General features: G+C 51.9%; 1 protein-coding gene across 2 annotated transcripts in view; it reads left to right on the top strand.

Moving 5' to 3' along the window:
* SIM2 (SIM bHLH transcription factor 2) overlaps positions 1-12,809 on the top strand; it is a 44,039-nt gene that overhangs the window by 10,769 nt on the left and 20,461 nt on the right. For both annotated transcript variants that reach the window (XM_053657922.1, XM_053657921.1), the window contains exons 2-5: positions 983-1,065; positions 4,085-4,174; positions 11,041-11,149; positions 12,470-12,555. In XM_053657922.1, coding sequence (XP_053513897.1) covers positions 4,130-4,174; positions 11,041-11,149; positions 12,470-12,555 — 240 coding nt within the window. In that variant the 5' untranslated portion in view covers positions 983-1,065; positions 4,085-4,129. The remainder of the gene's footprint in view (positions 1-982; positions 1,066-4,084; positions 4,175-11,040; positions 11,150-12,469; positions 12,556-12,809) is intronic.

The raw sequence follows: 12,809 nt of genomic DNA, 5'->3' as shown, positions 1-12,809 counted from the left end.
TGCGTAACACTGCGACCTCAGTTGCCTTTCCCGCTTCCTCCAGAGTCCACAGAAGGAAGCCCGGGAGCTCCGGGGTCACAGCCGCTGAGCTGGGGTTGCAGGAGGAGAGGCAGACTGTGCTGGGAAGGGCGTTCTCTCCTCGGGTGCGCTTTCTGCAGGGCCGCTGGCCTTCGGGAGGTGATGGGGAGGAGCAGGAGGCCTGGAGTGGGGGCAGTTAGGAAACGGCGGGGCTTAGGGGACCCTAATTGTGTGGCAGCTACACCTCTCCATCACCGCGGAGCACAGACGGTCTCTCGCTGCCTCTGGGGCAGCCCAGTCCCGCAGTCCTCGAGTCTGGAGTTCGCTCCCCGGGAGACCCCCAGGTAAATCCTCCCCAGGCTGCAGCTCCCGGATTGGGAGGGGATGGTGCCCACCCCCGGGGCGCCCGTTAGAGCTGGAGCCCGGCGTTACTGAGGTTGAAAATGGTTATTTTATTTTGTTTTATTTTTTGATGCAGGAGAGCTGCCTCCTGGACGTGAGGATTTTTGGTCTGGGCCTCTCTGTCTTTGGGGAAATGCACAGTTGCCGGCGACTTGAGGAAGGGAGGGGGCGTTCTTGGGGGAATATTTATGGGCCAAATCAGTATCCCCGCGTGGCTACGAGGATGGCCGATTTCAACAAAGTAGATTAGATTACTCTGTGGCATTGCAAATAATAAAACGGCAATTTCAGAGTGGGGAGCACGTGGGCGACCCACCAGAGCTTCGCCCGGCGGGCTCAGCGCTTCCCTCAGCGCCAGGGACTTAGACTCATGGGGAATTCTGCCTCTGGCCTTTTTCTTTTTAGTCGAGGGCAAAGGGGTTGCTGGGGCTTGAGCGGGAGGGGAGGGGGGCGGAGGGGAACGGCCTGAGCACTGGGTGCGGGGGATTTACACTTCCTGCTCTGCCGCCCCAGCTCTGGCCAGGCGCTGCCGTTAACTGATTTGCTTTATTGCCCTGCCCAGGTTTAGGAGATGCGTGGGGACAGCCGAGCCGCGCCGGGCCTCTGGACAGTGTTGCCAAGGAGCTAGGGTCGCACCTGCTGCAGGTAGGAGGCCAGCAGCCCCGGGCCGCGCCCTGACACCCCTGCCTTGAGGTTTCCCTCCTGTGACCGCGCTGGGTGGATCCGCAGACTGCCACCAGGCTGCCGCATTCGCCCGGAGACAGTGCCCAGACCCGGGGCAAGCGATTTCCTTACCCGCTGGCCCCCGCCCCCTCCCAGGTCTGGATCTGTACGGACTCAGCTCCACCAGAGCCACCCCGTTTGGCCCCACGCCTACTCAGCCCCTTGCCGTCCCCCCCCCCCCCGGGACTGAAGCCCACCAGACCGAGGCCAGTGAGGCGGCCCTGGGCGTGGTTAAGTCCTCTCCAGCCCTAACCTCCCCCTGCAGACTTTTTATGGAGTGTGTACTCTGTGCTATTCGCTGTGCCAGGTGCTGGGGCCCGAGAAGGAATGAGCCCAGGGTGCTCGGAGCAAGCGTGGGGCGGCTCCCAGCGTCTGATAATTGTGTGTGTTTGGAAGAGTTGCAACAAAGGAGAGACAGCATCACCAATACGATATTAACAGCTGGCATTTATTAAGAGTTTACTGCGGGCTAGATCCTGTTCTAAATCTTACTATTTCATCTGGCTTCAACCACCCACTCAGAAGGCATTCTATTCTTAACTGCATTTTTCTTGTCTTGAGGAGAACGTTGAGGCACAGAGAGGTTAAGCAACATGCCTGAGGACACACAGCAAGTGGTAGAGCCTTGTTTAATCCAAATGGCCTAGCTCTTGAGTCTTAGGCCCAGGATCTGGTGCAGTCTCCGCAGTCGCCTGGCTCAGGCAGCCCTTGCTTGGTTTGTGGTTAACCACTCAGCGCCCCCAGCCCAGAGCCACTCAGGCCTCCCTTGTTAAAGCACCCCTGACCCCCGGTTTCCCCCACAGACTCTGAGGCGTGGGCAGTGGCTGTGTGCACTGCCCTCCATTCCAGGGCCAATTCCAAGTTGGTGGCTGGCGCTAGGTGGGGACAGCAATGCCTCCGGTCTCGGAGTCTTTCAAATGCCCTTTACAGAGCCTTATCAACGACCCGATTCATTCCCCCCTCCCGTCATTTGTCTCTGCCACGGAAAAATGCCTACCGAGAGCTCCTTTGCATTTCCTTCTTCTATTTTGTGTTTTCTTTAAAAGGAAAAAAAAAGTTGGCGGCAGGTTGCAGAGGCTTGGGTCAGAGTCAGCCCTGAGCTCGGCGTCTTGAAAAAGCAGATCTTTTCAAAACCCTTTTGCCCCGAATGTCCTCATGTGATTTATTTTTTAAAAATGCACGCTCTGGAAGAGCAGATCTGGGGAATATTTGAAACCCGAGGCTTTTACAACAGAAAGCTCACGGTGTGGTGGGCCGGGGGAGGGTGCCCTTGGAGTGCCCCCCTCCGGGCACCCCTCGCCACCCCCCCGCCCGGGCTCACCTCCTGCACGGAGCACGGGATTTTGCATGTTCAATACTTCTGCATATTATAAGTGACACTGATGTCGGGGACAACTAAGTGCCCTAAAAACCTGGCGGCAAAGTCAACATCCTCAGGTTCCTCTGTCTGAAGTTTCTTTAATTAACCCCACAGCGGTGTGGGTGAGGGCAGGGCCCCTTTGCAGTCAACACACAGGCGAGCAAAGTATGAGGCTGTGAACCCGTCTGAACCCAACATTTTCCATTAAGGATATTATTTTTAGCTACTGCTGGCAACTTTCAGAATTCGATTATGATAATTTTTTCCCTTTTACTCATACGGCTCACCGGAAGAGAGGATGTCATTAAATGTATCTCTTTAAGGATTTTGGAGTTAAGCAAGGATGCAGAATGTGCCAACGTTGATCACTTTAGAAACTGCGGTGTGGTTTATACTTTTGAAACGGAGTTCAGCTAGGAAGATACTTTGGAGCCGAGTTAGAAACGAGAAAGTAAGGCTCCAGATTGAGATGTTGATTTCAACCTCAGGGGAGGGAAAGGCAATGATAGTTGAGTCGGCAAAGAACTTTTGCAGCAAAACTCTACTTGAGAGAGTAGAACGTAAGGGCATCTTTTATGTTTCGTTTCTGCTACATTCTTTTTAGGCCCCCCTCCAACGAGGGGGTGGATGTAGAAAAACTGAAGGTAATCTGGTTTCAATTACATGCTATAAAAATAGAATTTGTGGCCAGAAATTAATTTGGAATATTTTTTATGGGGGCAGCATTGTGGGTTGTATAGATCTTTCACTGATTTTATTGCTTTCCATTGGTTCTGGATCTAAAATATGAATGGGTGAATAAAATACAGTTTCCTTTCTCAAAAATAACTTAGCCTTTTTATCCTTGCCACACATCAATACATCCAGTACCTTTTTATTTGTTTTAATTGCCTCTCATAATTTTACTTTACTTTTTTGAGGGCTGGCCAAGTTCGGCAAATCAGAATATCACGTAGGTGGTTTTAATTTTTCAGAAATTGATACTCTTTCTTTTTGAATTTTGCAAAGGTTACGCGAAATAATTAATTCTGTAGACGTGGTCTGTTCAAATAACCCGGTATTTTCTTTTCTGGGGAGTGTTAGTGCTCGGAATTTATTATTCAAACGGTACTTAGGGGTAACTAGAAAATTGTGGCAAATAAAGTGTATGTCCTAGTGGTATAAACACTGCCAATTACGGCACAAAGCGGCCTGGACAGCGGTAGATTGTCCCCTAAGTACCATAGAACTCCGGATTTGTGCTAAGTGCTAAAATAACTCCAAACAATAAAGCCACTCCGTTTAAACTGGGTATGATAGGAATTCTCCAATGTTTTGCATGATTTTTGTGATGTGCGTGGAAGACTGTTTTTTACAGTGCTTTAACAGCATTAAAAGCCTGCCGAGTGGTGTAACTTACAATCCTTATGGCCCCCGGCTCTGGGTTTTTTGTTTGTTTGTTTGTTTGTTTGTTTTGCATTTGACAAATGTGTGTCGGTGATGATATTTTATGCAGTTCTCCATCCCAGCCAGAGCACAGTTATGAGAGTTGACACGGGCGTGGAACTATCATCTCTTACCCTGGCTCCTTTTCTTTTCCAGACTTTGGACGGATTTGTTTTTGTGGTAGCATCGGATGGCAAGATCATGTACATATCGGAAACAGCCTCTGTGCATTTAGGCTTGTCCCAGGTAGGCGGTACCTGATAATTTCACGTGCAGCTCGAACATGAAGTGTTGGCGGGTCTTGGCAGCCTTGCCCAGCTCCAACACGAGTGTGTTCACGCATCTGCTTCTGTGTAGGAGCAGAACCCGAAATTGCCCTGCACACGGTGCTGTGAGTGGCCTTGCAGACCAGAGGGAAGCTGGTGGCAAGTGTGGATTGGATGCAGAACGTGCTTTGGGGAGGGAAAAGGGGGGCAGATTTATGAGTGTTCACATGGAATTCGGGGTAATTTTTCCTGAGTTTTTCCAGTTCAGTGGTCGTTTCAGTAAAGCATTTTATATGCTTGTGATAGAAACTCATAAAACTGAGTTTACTACTGTTTTGCCCAGCAAGGTCCTGGTTTCTTTAGAACATACAATAAATATCACTGATTTTTCTGGAACCACTTTCTGAAAGGGAGCTCACCCCCTGGAGGAAAGAATGGCACTCAGCTTTACGTGCCCCCGTCCGGCCAGGGTTTGGCAGAGAATCTGGCTGCAGCAGCGGGGGGTGATGACCGGTGGGTCTCCGGGTGGGGGAGTCCGATCGTTGCCATTCATATTTCTGATTTAACAGGTGTGGAGCGTGGTTCTGAAAGGCACATTTCTGTCCGCACGGGGACGAAATGCGTCTTTACGTTGCGAATCATCAGTGCGCCCTTTTACACCGCACCAGAATTAATTAGACGCAGGAAATGGGCTCCCAGGAGGCTGGTGAATAGTCCGCATGCTCCGGCCTCTTTGTGTAGTTAAGCCAAAACAAAACATGCCACTGAAGTGGCTCGGGCTTCTCATTGAGAAACAGAACCGCCAGTTTGGAAAGGAGCATCTGGTGGTCCCTTTCCTTTTCCTGCCTGTCCATAATGGGTTAAACTTCTCATCTGCTCACAGCCTTCTCTCCCAGTGGGTGTTTGCTCTCACCCCTGTGCCTGGGGGTTTCTCGGGCACAGTCCTTTAAGGCTCCTGTTTAAATTGTTGGGTGTTTTCTTTTCTCCTCCTCTTCTCTTCTTGATGAAACCAGGTCTCCCAGGTAAGACCCACTGAGGCTCTTGTGCCCCGTGACTTACACCAGTAGTGCACTTGTAACGTGGAAAATACGGTTGGGAACATCGCGTGGACTATTTTTTTGTGTATTTTGCAAAGTTATTTTTCTCTGAATTTTTACCTTGCCCTATTTAGAATTACGTAGGACCCTTTAGTTGTACCCATCCAGGTTTCTACTCCAGGCTGGGTTTTTGGCTGATAAACCTTAATCAGATTACTTAGCTTTTTCAATCAAGATTTATAAAGCCTTTGCTTAGTTCTATGATAATGTCACAGACCAGAGGAACATTTCGCATGTTTTTTAAATGAGTGGTCAAGCCCTGACCGGTGTGGTGCAGTGGGTTGAAGGTCATCCCTCAAGGTGAAGGGTCACCAGTTCGATTCCCGGTCAAGACAGAGGCAGTGGATCAATGTTTCGTTCCCTCCCCTCTCCTCTCTCTAAAAACAACATCTTTTGGAAAAAGAAAATAGCTGGTCAAACGTATCTTAGCATAGGTAAAGTTACTGTTATGGAATGTTAAATTTAGATCCGAGCTTCCTAGCAGTCAAAGCAAAGAGTGAAATGCATTTAGTCACGTGGCTTTTGTTGTCTGATAGGGCAGGTATGTAACCTCTCTGAACGATAACTTAAGAAAATACTTCCCAATACACCCGTCTTTCAGGCTTGTGGTAAAAAACAAATCGAAGTGCTCGTTGTATGTGACTCGCAAACTGTACGGAGCCACACAGAAGCCAGGCAGCATCACTGTCTCATCAGAATCGCACTTCGAATGCACGAAACCTGCTTCAGATGCCACCCTCTGGGGGCACACGGGGCGGTGAGGCACTCTGGGTGTCCTGGGGCCCGGGAGGCCCTGTGCACAGGCCGGCGCGCCCCAGTCTGGGCACGCGGCTATGCCTCACACCCGCATCCCTCTCTGTCACGTTTCTCTTTCATTAAACATGACCAGAGGATTGGGGGGGGGGCAGCTATGCCTCCCATTCACGATCACCCCCATGAAAGGACATCCCCGCAGAATCACAATCAAAATTGCACTTACGTTTGGTCAAAATGCAGAAATAAAATGTCGCGCTATTAATTTAGAAAGGGGAGGGTGTTTGTCACTAACATTCTTCCAGAAAGTTACAGAGATGCCTTTTGCCTCTTTGTTTCAGGAGAAGTGTCAGTGGAGAAAGAAACATCACACTGTGCAGGACAACCGAGTGCTTTTTCCTGCTCTCTTGGCAGGACCCCTCGGTATCAGTCTGCAGTTACAGAAACACGCCAGTGCAGAAGTGAGCCTAGCGTCTGGGGAATGTTTCGTGGCGAACTGTTTAAATAAGCAACAGCAAACACTTCCCCTCAAATCTGCCCCCTGTTCCAGATTAGCCCGCAGAGGAGAGCTAGGCAGAATCACCGTTGTGTGTTTTTTTCTGTCTTCTTCACTTAAGTCGTAAAAGAAAGTTTTGAAGAGGATGTCAAACACCCAGCTTCTCTCTTTTTAAAAAAAAATTTTGCTCTTAGATTATTCTGTTAGGAGGAAAGAAGTCAGGCAAATATATCAGATATGGCAACTTTGTTAAAGTAGGGTTGAAGATTTTTTTAACTCACCAGAGATAAAACATGTTAAGAAAATATTACCCAGTGGTCTAAGAGTAACCTTTAATTAAACAGGTTTCCTGATGAACAGCGATAGTAGTAATTGGTTACATCTACACAGCGACGTCCTCTGTTCCAAAAACTTTCAATGGCTCTGAAGGACGTTGTCTCATTAAATAATGGCATCTTTCACATTAATTCAGGGCTAAACCTTATGTTAGCAGCTCTCAGGGAACATAAGGCATAACGGTGTGAAAATTCATAGCAGAGTCTTCTTCTTCTTTTTTTACCTGAATTACCTAAATAACCATCACAATGATCTATTTGAGGGTGTAAAAATGATGTGTTATTTATAGCCCATCTCAATTCAAAGTATTTTATTAAACTTTTTAAAAAAGTTTAGAGTAAGAGATCTACTTTATCTGGTAAAATTTTTTTAATATATTTTATTGATTATGCCATTACAGTTGTTCTATTCCCCCCCTTCATTCCCCTCCACCCTACACACCCCCACCCCCACCATTCCCCCCCTTTAGTTCATGTCCATGTGTCACAAGTTCTTTAGATTCTATATTTCCCACACTATCCTTGCCCTCCCCGTCTATTTTCTACCTACTGTCTATGCCACTTATTCTTGTACCTTTTCCCCCCTTTTCCTCCTCCCACTCCCCTGTTGCTACCCCTCCATGTGATCTCCATTTCTGTGGTTCTGTTCTTGTTCTAGTCGTTTGCTTTTGTTTATGTTTTAGGTGTGGTTGTTAATAATCGTGAGTTTGCTGTCATTTTACTATACATGGTTTTTTAATCTTCTTTTTCTTAGATAAGTCCCTTTAACATTTCATAAAATAAGGGCTTGGTGATGAACTTACCTGGAGAATTTGTAAAGTTTGTTTTTACTTTTTAATGAGTGAACACAGCAGTCCTTGCTGTCAGATTTTCACACCAGAGATGACGGAGACCACCACAAGTGCAGGTTTCCTCCCCAGCCCACGTTCCACGCAGTGGGAGACGGAGTCGGGCTTCTGGCTCAGAGGCCCTACTCCGTGGACACACTTTGGTCACACATAATAATTCACACAGACACACGGACCTGTTCGGGAGAGGCAGATTAGAGACACACTCTGTATTCATGCAGGTTTGGTAAGTGGTCTAATTCCATGTTTTGGGGGTTAATATAATTAACTTGTATTTGAAGAAGGGAAAGAAAGCTTTGTTTCCCTGCTGCGTATGACCTTGATCATTTTTAAGTATCCATGTGGTTTAAATTTCCTCACTGAAGTTGCACACACCCACACCGTAAGGCATCTAGGTAAATGATACACACTTTCAAATAAATATAGATACATACGAAGTAGCCGTTCACAAGACGCGGAAAGGAACTGGAATGTTTTCAGCCGGAAGCACAGCCGTCAAAGTACCCACGGCATCGTCTGGGGCCATAAGACCTAATCCTTTCACTTTTGAAATAAAGAGAAGGGACAGCGTTTTATGTTTGTTGACATAACTCGAACCCTGAAACCCAAACCGTCTTATTTGGAAATGCTTAATTTGCCATAGTCAGCCAAACAGCCAGCGCAGAGCAGTGTGCGTTTTCAGAGTGCGGGGCGGCTTCCCTTCCGACCCAGAATGTATCCATTTAGGGCTGTGTGTATCCTGTGCAGTTTTCTTGGCAGGAAGGAAAGCTATTCAGCAAAACATAAAAAAGCTCTTAGTAGGAAAGCAATTCATTTTGTAGTTACCAGGGTTTTACCAATGCTAAAATATCACATGGAGGGTCTGTTTTAATAAGGCTGATGTATGGGACCCGAAGAGTTTTATAGCAACGACCATAATTTTTTTTTGAGGTAGTCACGTTTCTTTCTCCCGGCGTTCACCAGCAGGGATGGATATGTAAATACAGGAAACAGCATGTCGGCCTGATCTTGAGTCAAGGCCAGCCCTCTTTTATCATGCCCTAATTTGTTCTTTAGAAACATTTCCGTTATTTGAAGACGGCTTTACCTCCTTGACAGCCTTCGAGTTTCATAACTGACCCGAGTGTTCAGAAAATCAAGCCTTTAACTCCTGGGCCTTCTTTGTTCTCATCCCCCCAATGCCCAGGGGGGCATCTCTGAAATCAGATGAAGCTCCTTTGGGGTTAAAAGGTTGTGAAATCCCCGTTGAGTAGGGATGCAGACCTTTTCTGCAAGTATTTAAGGCTGTTTCTCTAAAGAGACATCAGTTACTTTGTTCTGAACAAGGATTTGGAGCAAACCAGGACAATCATGTTTCCCCTGCTAAAAATGAAGGTAGGGGAGAAGTGATAGGCCGATCCCCCCCAATTCAATTTGGTTATATATATTTTTTCACTTCTCAAGTAAGTCATGGACATTGGGGACCGATTTAAGAAATCACTCCCTCATGTACCAGCCTTGGCCCCTGTCCCCTGCCATCTGTATGACTGGCCCTAGGAGAGAAGGCCCTGTCCCGTCCAGAAGGCCTGGCGGACACGGTGCCGGTTTACTCACATGTGAGGACTAAGAGAATGACTTGACGGAGGAGTGCTTCGTTTTCATCGCTCACATTTTTGATGGCATCATGTAACAACGTTCTGTCCGGGCGCGTGCCCTCTGGGTCAGTAGGGCAGTGCCAGGGTTGGGGGGCCAAGCGGGGGCGGTTTCTGCAAGAGGCGCCTCTGGTTGCTCCGTTTGCATGATGTTGGAAGGAGACATTCTGTGACGAACGTGGAGAGGAGAACTGTGAGCAGTGTTTTGGGGGCCAGCTCACTAAGCAGGCCAGACACGTAATTTGTTCTGAATAAAAAGGCCACTCACACGTAAATGACTTGAAAGACCTGGCTCTGAGGGGTGGGGTGGCTGGGCCCCCAGCAGAGCCGCGCCGGCCTCCAGGCCGATTTGGAGTGGTGGGGACATTCTCCATCTGCCCCGTGGGCCCGGTGGTCCGGTGGCGTGAGGTGGCACAGTCAGGGCTGCCGCATGGCAGGAAGTGACGTCCTCTCTGCTCTGACTGAGGGCGGCCGGCTCCCAGCAGAACACGCGGCGTGACCCACTTAAAAATAAATGCCGAGGGGGTGGTCAGGGACAAGGAGCTCGCCAGCCTGCTTCTGCTTAAACTTGCCCCCGCCCCCCTTGGAGCAGGGCTCGGAAAGAGGTCCTCGGACGCACCCCGGGGTCTCTGCCACCCTAAGGCAGAGTCCCTGGCTTTGAGTTTCCTCCCACGCCAGGCTTTGGGGGGGCTCCTGCTGGCTGTGCTGGAAGGCCCGTCGCTGCCCTGGGTGCCCCCGATCAACGCTGGGTGCCTGGGCTCACCCCTGCAGTAGGGCCCGCCCACCTCTGCTCAGAAGGCTGCTCTGACAGCCGTGGCTGCTAGAACATTGTTTGCCGCTGCCCACCTCGTGGGGGGTGAGAGGACCAGGCTTTGAGGCTCTGTCAGGCTGCCATGGCACGTGCGTTTGGGAGGACACGGGAAACTCCTCGGGGTCAGGAGTTGGGTCACGGGGACCGTGGTGTGAAGACCCCTACTAAGCAGGGGCCTGTCCAGAGTGGATGTGGCCTTTGGGTGCCTGCCCTCTGTGGGGTGCGTCTGGAAGTAGTTGGTGTCAAACTGAGGGTCACGTAGCTCCCCAGGGTGGTCCACCAGCTGCACACATGAGTGGAATCCACAGGTCAGCACAAGTCACTGGGACTGGGAAGTTCAGAGACAGGTTTCTGTGGCAGAGCCTGAGGGGCAGAACTGCCCAGAGAAAGGGCCTTTTGGGGTACACGTCCTCCTCCAGTGCAGGGGGCCCCGCGGCTCCTGCCTCTCAGCCTCTGAGTGGACGGAGCTCTCTGGGACCTCACTCGGGACAGGCGGCTGGGCCTCGGCCGACCAGTCCCCTCAGGCAGCATGGAGCACGGGCTGCAGCCTGTTTTAAGTTGTCTCCTTTCTGAAGGACGCTGACCAGACCAGCAGGGTCACCCATGCCAGGGTGCACCTTTGTCATCCTTCACTTTCCCGTTGCCCCTGCTGGGGACTCTCTCCACTTTCAGCTCGGCCCTCTCTGGCCTTGTTGGAAAGTGTGGGAGACGTTTTGGAAAAGAAAAGTGTCTCTGTGCTTGGAGAGGGTGTGGGCTGTCCACCGAGATCGAAGTCCTGTCCTTGGCGGGTACGTGGCAGTGATACACAGGACGTCCCCCTGCCCTGCCCTGCCGTCCTGGCGAGGACTCTGACCCCGCCCTTCCTCCTGCGGCAGGTGGAGCTCACAGGCAACAGCATTTATGAGTACATCCATCCTTCCGACCACGACGAGATGACGGCTGTCCTTGCAGCCCACCAGCCTCTTCACCACCACCTGCTCCAAGGTATTTATTTCCTCCAGAGGAAAGAAACCAGCCTGAAACCAGGCGATGCTCTTGGCTGTGACCCGAGGGTTTTGCTTCCCTCGTTGCCCCGCCTGGGCCTCCGGCAAACACGCTGCGCCCACCCAGGGGGGTTGGTGTTTAGGCCTCGGTTCTTCAACTCACCACCGACGAGTGCCCACCAGGTGCTAGAGACTGTGATGGTGGCTGGGGAGGAGACAGAGAGTGGCCGAAGGCTTTCCCCTGACGGGTGCACTGGGTTCCGAGTTGGGGCCACACGGGTCCAGGCCTGGGCTTCTCCCCCAAAGGGCCCAAGGGCAGAGCTGGAGTTCGAGAAACCGGATGGGGAAACTACTCACCACACCCCTGGTTGGAATTCAGCATTTCTGGGTCTCCAGATGGTAGAGGGAAAGCCGTGTCCTCCAGTGACACTCGGTGCTTTGAAATTCCGGGAGTTCCGAGACCCTGCCCCGGGCCCGCGTTATCCTACGAATGAGTCAAGCAGCACACTCGCGAGCACGTCACTGCCCACGTCGCTGTTGTAACAGCTGTTTCCGCACGTTTGGGACAGGTCCATCTGTCACCTCCCACACTTTATGTCATGGCACGGGTAGGTCTCGGCGTGGCCTGGAGCCGTCCGGAAGGCCAGGTCTGCACACCGGCAGGTCCATCCCTCCAGCCTGGCTCCCCCGGGGGCGCAGCCTGCCTCCTGGCAGATCGGGTCCCAGCCGTGGTGAGCACTGCGGCAGCACAGACAGGGCGTCACTCCGTGACCGGGAGGGCCGTCTGTCCGGGGCTCTTCCCGAGGGCAGAAGCTTCGGTCTGGCCCAGTGGGTCCGTTGGGCGCTGTTGTCCGCCCCACCCTGCTGGGCGGCCTCGGCGCCCACGGCGCGGCTGGCGGGAGGAACGGGAGCTGGCTCCCTCGCGCTCACGACCTGTCCTGACTCCGCCTCCCCGAGGGAAGTCGCTGCGTCTGGTTCTTCCTCGCAGACGCAGGTGCGAGAGGTGCTGCTCCTGACCCCAGGCCGCTCTGTGGCTGCCACTCGGAGCCACTGCCCGTTCAGTCTGTGCTGTGACCCCAGGCTGGTTGTCCCCAAGTTCTCTCTCTGGCCTTGTTTCGAGCTGCCCTCCTCACGGGCACCTGGCAGTCTCGCCAGGACGGGCCGATTCCCCCGCCCACCCAGGCCCCGGCCACAGGCGAGGCCCTCTGGGCCGGGGAGGCCCGGCTGCCCCTTGTGGTCCCGAGGGTCTGCCAGGGCTGCTGGAAGGAAGCCGGGCAGCGTGGCGGGACATCGGCCCGTCTAACCTGACCCCTGCTTTCAGAGTACGAGATGGAGAGGTCGTTCTTCCTCCGAATGAAGTGCGTGCTGGCGAAGAGAAACGCGGGCCTGACCTGCAGCGGATACAAGGTACGGGAGCCAGGGAGGCGGGCGGGTGGGCAGCATGGGGGGAGGCCCGGGGCCATCCCTGTGGTGTGTTTTGCTTCATACCCACGAACAGGAAGGCACAGAGGCTCAAACCCTTCCCACCTCCGACCGTGGAACTTTCTGGTGATGCAGCTCAACTGGCAGGCGTGAGGGCCGGCGTCTTGGGAGAACATTCATCCAATGAGACTAGGAGTGCAGGCGGCTCAGGGGGCCACGTGGCCTTGGCACCTGCAGGT

This window comes from Artibeus jamaicensis, unplaced genomic scaffold (genome assembly GCF_021234435.1).
Source record: "Artibeus jamaicensis isolate MK-2021 breed Jamaican fruit bat unplaced genomic scaffold, CSHL_Jam_final scaffold_474, whole genome shotgun sequence".
NCBI classification, from domain to species: Eukaryota; Metazoa; Chordata; class Mammalia; order Chiroptera; family Phyllostomidae; genus Artibeus; species Artibeus jamaicensis.
The sequence above is the reverse complement of the archived record's forward strand: the minus strand, read 5'-3'. Positions and strand labels throughout refer to the sequence as shown.